The sequence below is a fragment of the Vigna radiata genome, chromosome 1, assembly GCF_000741045.1.
Source record: "Vigna radiata var. radiata cultivar VC1973A chromosome 1, Vradiata_ver6, whole genome shotgun sequence".
NCBI classification, from domain to species: Eukaryota; Viridiplantae; Streptophyta; class Magnoliopsida; order Fabales; family Fabaceae; genus Vigna; species Vigna radiata.
In genome coordinates this window covers 4,207,694-4,216,124 of record NC_028351.1, presented here as the reverse complement: position 1 = coordinate 4,216,124, position 8,431 = coordinate 4,207,694, and the positions used below count along the sequence as shown (strand labels likewise).

The following is an 8,431-nucleotide window of genomic DNA, read 5'->3' as shown; positions in this document are numbered from 1 at the left end:
AAGATGAATAATGACCCTTAGATTAATGTTGTGGTGGCAAGATCCTAACCATTGGTTAAGGAGGTGCCACTAGTATAAATAGGGGTGATTGGATCATTTGTAAGAAAGCCAAATAAGAAGCCAACATCTACAAAAACTAAGACAACTACAACACTTCTTCCAACTACCACTTCTACATTCTACTATCTCCATATTTTCTCTGCCTCATCAACTACTCCTTTCACAACCTTTAAATACTAACAGACAGACCTAAATCTCCTAGTAGTTCTCTATCAACTCACCCTAGCGACAACTGCTCAACCTCATGTTTATCAAACCTTGCTCCCTTCAGTCTAGGGTTTTTGAAAATGAAGAAAAACAAAACGAAACATACATAAATGAAGAGAAAACAAGAAAGGATAAAGAAGTACCTACCACCGTCCGATCACGTGCACCTTCCGATTGGGTTCTCTATGAACCCACCCTTGCCCTACCACGAACAATTTTCCACCTTTGCAAAAGTGAAATGAAAACAATGAGGAATGTAAATCCTGATTGACAAAATTGACAGCGGAATAAAAACGCACTCACTGCCTAACTGACAAAATTAGCCTTCTTGACATTGAGTGAAAGTGGACCCATTTGTGTGTCAAATGAATGTCAAATACTTTAACCCTATCAATGTATTATTTCTCATTTTATAACACTTTTGCCGAAAATCCCAACCACCGAATCTCCGCCACAAATAGCAAATCATGAACCACATCGGGATCATCTTCGCTACAGCAGCGCGAACTCGTGACCCAAACAAATCAGATGTATCTACACCTTCATTAGAGAAGAAGTTCAAATAAAAACTCATCCGCACAAGACATACTAGATTAGGCTTCTTCTTAACGAAATAACCTGAAAAACTCAAAAGTCATACTTGTTTCGTTTCGGATGTAAGGCCCAAAACCGAACTTAGTCCCAACTGTCTTTGTCATTGTCTTCACCGTTCCTCTCCCAAGATCCTATCACCTCTTGTACCGATCGATTGTGACCTGCACGTTAGTACTCCGATGCTCAATAAATATCTGGCTAACATTTCTATATTTATAGGCATCAAACTCAAGTAATGGGCATTAAGTACCTATAATCGCTGATGAACAATCCCACAAGATTCGCCCCTAAGTTGTAACCGTTGAGGTGCCCACAGAATTCGCCTCACCAATCGGACATTCCTTTATTTTACCCTCGCACTTCCTCTTTGTTCACCCGACAGGCAAACCAACCATGCCGATCGACTCCCAAGCCTTTCCGATCGATTCCTATTATACCTATTGCCAACTCACCTTGCTTTCTCTTGACCAACCACCCCCTTTTCCCTATACAAGCCAACCGACCACCCCCATACACTACATAAGCCCCCCAATCCTCGAGCGTTGATATAAGCGAAAGGGTTTCATCGTTTCCCAACAAGGGTGGCAATTGAAGAGTCACATCTTTTCTGGTCTTACAATCAACCTAGCATCAATGGCGCAGATCGATTCGCCTGTCATTCAATGTCGGATTTGAAAAGACATTTGTTTTCCGCCCTTAGATTCCATAGCGATAGATGGCTGCGATTAATCCATGAAAGCGCTTTATACGGCTATAAATAGATGGAGGGCCCTTCTCCATTTGCGATACTTGCTATCCTCTGCATCTTCTAACTGATCCTCTTCTACTGCAAATCGATCATCTGCTTTGAGGTAATGTCTCTCTCTTCCCATTCATCCAATAGGTCTAAGGATGAGGGTCGGGGGTATGCTGACGATAGGGCAGCGTCGCCGTCATCGTCCGGTTTCTCATTTACAACCTCATCCCACTCTTCTGATAATGAGGTAGAATTTAATTATGACAATTCTCATATGTGGACCTCGATCGTTCCTCCTCCAATAGTGCAAGGGTATGATTGGGCCCCTCACGAGGTTAGGAATCACCTCCCGTACTTCATCTCTATAGCTTGTATAAGACACTTGTTTGAGAAAGTAGATATTCTAGCTAACCTTAGGGATGTTGATGATTACACTTTTGTGGTTTTTTGTTCGAACGAGCGGGCTTGTCATGGTCGGGAAGGGTATGAGTCTGATTTCTTCTATGTATATATAACTTTGTTCCGTGACCTAGGCATCAGACCTCCCTTTTCCAAATTTCAAATGGGTGTCTTAAGGGAACTGAATATCTGCCCCGCTCAGCTTCACCCAAACGGGTGGGCTTTCATGCAAGCCTTTAGTGTTCTTTACACCGGGTTACTTCTAACCCCAAGTCCTGCTTCATTTCTTTATTTCTTCCGTGCCTTACCCAATCGCAATCGGTCTTGGGTATAATTAATTCCTGTGAAGGATAAGAAGTTATTCACTTCCTTTAATTCCTCTTATAAAGACTTTAAATCAAATTTTTGTAAAGTAGCTATCCGAGAACCCGGTTGGCCAAAATATTTTTTTGATGATGGCCGGCCAAAGTTTCCCTTTTACTGGACTGAAAACCCCAATCGAGTAGACTCGTGGTCAAAAACTGAGATGACCGAGGATGCGTTGGACTTGGTAAGCCAGATCGATCTGCTGCCTAGGAAGACCTCGTCCCGTAAACTCATAGATTTGCTCGGGACTGACACTCTACGCGCCAGAGTGTTTGGTAAGCTTTTTCCCTTTTTCATTCGTTGAACGGTAAGCATTAACCTGTCTAAATTGTCTTCTGTATTGTAGATTTCTTTGGAGGAATGGAACATCATCAAGCGTTTCTTCGCATGATGGCTCGGAAGAAAGGCTTGGGCAAAACCAGTGAAGTTACTTTTTCCCTAGCCGAGCTGGTTAATGCTTCGGGCTCTGCTCCTTCCCGCTCGGTGAACCCGGTATTGAAAGTGTCTGAAACGGCCACTCCCTCCACTGACCCCAAGCCTAACGATCTGAAACCAAAAAGAAAACTTGCTCGAGAAAAAACTCCTTCACCTCCAAAGAAACGAAAGTTAAGCGCCCCTTTACTAACTGGTCCCTTAGATCCTAACGTTCACGTTGCCGACCGTTTACAGTTCAACTTAACTACTGAAGAGAAGAAGTCGTTCAAAGGGATGACTCTTAGCGAATCTTTAAACATGGCTTATGAGCTCATTTCTCGGGCCAGTGTTTGTTTGAATTATACCGCTGGGACGACCAAACCACTCTTAGTGGCCAAGTTAGATAACGCCCACAAAGACTTAGAAGCCGCGAGAAAAGAAAATTCCACCTTATCCCTCCGTATTGAAGAAATGACCAAGTCTGCCGAGGATGAACGGGTCAAGGCTGCCGACAACCTAAAAAAGGCACAAGATGATGTATCCTCCCTCCAACAATCAGTCAACACACTGAAGATGGACCTGCAAAAAGTCACTACCCAACACAAAGAGATAACTAAAGAAAGGAATGCGCTCATTATCGAACGAGATAACTTGGGAACCAAAAGGGACAATTTGATAGCTAAAAACATTTCTCTTGGCGACCAAGTGTGCCAAGAACGTGAGCTTGGATTTAACCAAGGGATTGCACAGTGCCACTATTTCTTCAAAACCCCCTGGAACATCTTGATTTTGATATTATAAAGTTTTATATGAACGATGCGCTTGTAGACCTCTCCGATCGAGTTGCATCCACTGCTGAAGAAGCTCCTACCGTCTTACTTGCTACCACCGAAGTTGCTGCCAACACTTTTGTCGATCCCATCTTGGACGCTTAGACTTATATTCATAGGACTTTCATAATTACTTGTATTATGCACACAATTAACTTTTTTTACATTCATCGCCTTTGGATTGTACTAGTTTGTACACTATGTATGATGTGTGAACGTTTGCCTTTTTATTTCATACTTTGTCGAATCTGTCGTTTAGTTATAATATGTTTTTCCGCTCACGAATTAACTATATAATGCTTCGAATCTTTGGAAGACCGACCAGGAGCTGATCCTGTGGTTTCAAAGTCAATTCGCTGACTTCGTTCTTCCTCTCCAAACCACCCGAGCCGGAGTCAATTTTCTGACTGCCTGAGTTTAGATGAAGTCAATTTGCTGACTTCATTTCTTCTTCCTTCGTACAACCCGATCAGGAGTCAATTTTCTGACTTCCTGAGATTGTATGAAGTCAATTTTCTGACTTCATTTCTCCTTCCTTCGTTCCACCCGATCAGGAGTCAATTTTATGACTTCCTGAGATCGTATGAAGTCAATTTCCAGACTTCATTTCTTCTTCCTTCGGTCCACCCGATCAGGAGTCAATTTTCTGACTTCTTGAGATCGTACGAAGTCAATTTTCTTACTTCATTTCTCCTTCCTTCGGTCCACCCGATCAGGAGCCAAATTTCTGACTTCCTAAGACTATATGAAGTCAATTTTCTGACTTCATTTCTCCTTCCTTCGTTCCATCCGATCAGGAGTCAATTTTCTGACTTCCTGAGATCGTATGAAGTAAATTTTCTGACTTCATTTCTCCTTCCTTCGGTCCACCCGATCAGGAGCCCATTTTCTGACTTCCTGAGACTATATGAAGTCAATTTTCTGACTTCATTTCTCCTTCCTTCGTTCCACCTGATCAGGAGTCAATTTTCTGACTGCTTGTGACTATGAAGTCAATTTGCTGACTTCATTTCTCCTTCCTTCCACCCGGTCAAGTAACTATGAAATAAAGTATTTTCATAGGTTTAATACCTATTTTGGTCCCTCTTTTGGGAGAGTTTGTTCAAAGTGCTCCTCCCTTTTTTAAAAAGTTCACTTAAGTCCCAGCTTTTGTAAAAACTGAACAAATAGGTCATTTTTGGTAACGACGTTAACTTTGTTAACAGCAGAGCTGACATGTGGCTAATATAGAATGATGTGGCATTGTTATGTGTTTTAAAAAAATAAATAATTGTGATGTATAAATTAATATAGTTAGTGTTAAATTAAAAAATGAATTTGGGGTAATTTGAGGTGGGTAATTAAGTAAATCAATTATGGTCAGAAGATTATTTGGGTAAAAATTGCAATTGGGATTGGGAAATTCTGGGCAACTTAGGGTTCATCGCGCATCTTCAATGCAATCATCTCCATCACCAATTGTGGCAGCAGGTTGGATGTGAAGACGTCCAAATCACCAAAGTTGATAGCTCCATTAGCATCCCTTCGGTGAAACCAGTTTGGTTACTGAGACCTTTAATCTTTTGATCGCTGGTGTTCTTGAATTTTAAAACAGAACGTCCCTTACTTCCTGTTCTTGCTGCCGTAGAAGCACTGTCGTTGTTGGGTGGCGTTGCGTTCTGACCACTTTCACCCTCATCCATGCTATTTAGCACATCAACAAGACCCTTCAGAGCTTCAATTTTTTGACGAAGGTCTACCATATCAAAAATTTTCTCTTTCATATGTTGTTGATTTATTTGTCAGAATGCATCACAGAGGGTTCCTTTTTATATATACATGATAAGGTAAGGAACAGTTGTTCTGAAACTTAACACATAAGCATTCACTTTGTTAGTGAATAATCTGTCGAATAAAGTTATTCTTGGTTCCATTTGATGGAATGTTGTTTTAATCAAAAGAAGCTCAACAACGTTGATGACGAAACAACGTTGATGGAGATGATTGCATTAAAGATGCACGATGAACCCTAAGTTGCCCAGAATTTCCAAATCCCAATTGCAATTTTTACCCAAATAATCTTCTGACAACAATTGATTTACTTAATTACTCACCCCAAATTACCCCAAATTCATTTTTTAATTTAACCCTAACTATATTAATTTACACGTCACAATTATTTATTTTTTTAAAACACATAACAATGCCACATCATCCTATATTAGCCACCTGTCAGGTCTACCGTTAACAAAGTTAACGCCGTTACCAAAAAGGACCTATTTGCTTAGTTTTTAAAAAAGCTGGGACTTAAGTGAACTTTTTAAAAAAGGGAGGACCACTTTGAACAAACCCTCCCAAAAGAGGGACCAAAATAGGTATTAAACCTATTTTCATATGCAAAGATAAAAAATTTCAACCGATTGTATTAGCAAATCAACATAACTACATTGAGTTTAACTGAAATAAAACTTTAAATGCGTGGCAATCCACGTGTTTGGTATATCCTTTTCTGTTAGGCATTGTAGTCTATAAGCATCGTTCTGCAGGGCTTCGCGTATTCTGTATGGGTTGTCCCAGTTAGCAGCTAACTTCCTTTCCTCTGGCTACTTCCTTGCGTCCACTGTTTTGCGCCATGCTAAATCACCCTCCGCAAATTTTCTGGGTCGGACCTTTGTACTATACCTTTGGGCTACCAATCTTTTTTTAGCTTCATTCCTTATGGTCGCCACCCTTCTTCTTTCCTCCAACACATCTAAATCATTTCTCAGGCGTTCTTCATTTGCATCCATATCATCTGCCATTCCCTGAATGGTTGGCTCGCCCACCTCTACAGGTAACATAGCATCACTCCCATAGGTTAAATTGAACGGCGACTCTCCTATAGAGCCATGTGGGGAGCATCGGTATCCCCATAAAACCTTATCCAGCTCATCCACCCATCCTCCTTTAGCGGGGCCAAGACGTTTCTTCAATTCTTGAATGATAATCTTATTGACTGCCTTTGCTTGACCGTTCGTTTGTGGGTGTTCAACCGAGCTCGTGACAACTGAGATGCCTAACTCCCTGTAAAAGTTCATTAGCTTCTTGTCTATGAACTGTCGACCATTGTCATTCACAATGGTCTTTGGTATCCCGAATCTACATATTAACTTCCACACAAACTTTTCAACTTGAGTGGAAGAAATTGTAGCCAATGGTTCGGCTTCCACCCATTTGGTGAAGTAATCCACTCTACTAGCAAGGATTTCTTTTGCGTTCGTCCGACCGGAAATGGCCCAACAATGTTCATTCCCCATTGAGCGAACAACCAAGGAAAAACAATGTTATGTAATTCAGAGGGTGGAGCATGGAAGACATTCCCATGTTTCTGACACGCCAAACATTTTTGGGAAAAAGCCATACAGTCCTCCTCCAACGTTGGCCAAAAGTATCCCTCTCGGAGAATCCTGGCTCTAAGGGCTCGGCCACCCGTATGTCGACCGCATATACCCTCATGCAGCTCCCTCACTACATAATCCACCTCCTCACCCTCCAAACACTTCAACAAAGGCATTGTATAACCTCGTCTGTACAGATCACCACCCACTAAGCAATACCTAGCAATTTTCTTCGTGTCCTCGACCCGAAGACTCCCTCCTTCGTCTTGTTCTCTGATTAACTGGATTATTTCCCCCGTCCAATCTGTCTTCGCTCCCGAACTGGATATAGCGAAACACTCCACAGTCGGTTTTTCCAACACTTGTCTTATTACTGAAGACAAGTGGCCCTTTTCTTTTGAACTGGCCAGCATGGACAACATGTCCGCTCGGGAGTTCTCCTTTCGAGGTCATGCCTAATTTCAACAGATTCGAAACATGCCTCCAACTGCTTAGCCTTGTGAGCATATTGTAGCAATTGATCATCCTTAATTTGGAATGTTCCCTTCATATGCCCTTCGACCAACTGAGAATTCGTCCGACACTCCACACGTTCCGCCCCTAGATCCCGTGCTAACTTCAATCCAGGTAACAACGCCTCGTACTCAGCTTGATTGTTACTAACCTTAAACTTGAATATCAGTGATTGCTCGACCATCAGCCTGCCCGGTCCTTTCAGCACAACCCCAACACCCCTACCTTGTCTACCGGATGACCCATCCACCGACAATTTCCAACATAACGACTCATTTGTGTCTGGAAATAACTCCACCGCAAACTCTGCCAGGTGTTTCCCTTTTACCGATCCTCGTGGTTCATAGCGCAACCCAAATTCTGAAAGTTCTATTGACCAACCCACTAATGAAGGTTGAAAAAAAAAGTTATTTTCATATGTCAATTATGCCCTTTACTACTTGGAATGAGCCTAGAATCAAGCAAAACACAATAAATGAGTCTGTAGAGAGTCAAAAGCTGTTTTTAGCGATATTATGCTTTTTTTGCATTGTTTTGTAGCTATTTTGAGAAAATGAAGAATGGAGTTGAAGATACAGGTCGTAGACTCAAGAAAAGAGTAGAAAAATGAAGATTTGAAAAGTCGATGCACCGCCGGGCGGCACACTTAAACCGCCGGGCGGCCCAGGGTGAGGAGTAGGCATGGCGATTGGTGCTAGGCAGTTCTGAGGGAAACCGTCGGGCGGTGACGATTGCCGTCGGGCGGTTCTGAGGCTTTTGCCAAACCGCCGGGCGGCACACTTAAACCGCCGGGTGGTGGTCCGTTGGGCCTGGGCCTGTTTTCTGATGCGCTCCTCACCTATAAATACCCCTATTGCGAGTTCAGAGTCATTCTTTTGACAGGGGAGAACGGCCAGACCTAATTTTGCTCTCTAGAGAGGATCTCTTGGATGCTTAGGCTCCTTTTTATCTTTTCT

General features: G+C 42.2%; 1 protein-coding gene across 1 annotated transcript in view; it reads right to left on the bottom strand.

The window, feature by feature from the left end:
- Positions 1–6,917: 6,917 nt before the first annotated feature.
- The window catches only part of LOC106755899, a 3,075-nt gene continuing 1,561 nt past the window's right edge, over positions 6,918–8,431 (bottom strand). Inside the window, exons 2-4 of the mRNA XM_014638129.1 lie at positions 7,337–7,859; positions 7,075–7,283; positions 6,918–6,952 (exon numbers count right to left, since the gene is read on the bottom strand). Coding sequence (XP_014493615.1) covers positions 6,918–6,952; positions 7,075–7,283; positions 7,337–7,859 — 767 coding nt within the window. The remainder of the gene's footprint in view (positions 6,953–7,074; positions 7,284–7,336; positions 7,860–8,431) is intronic.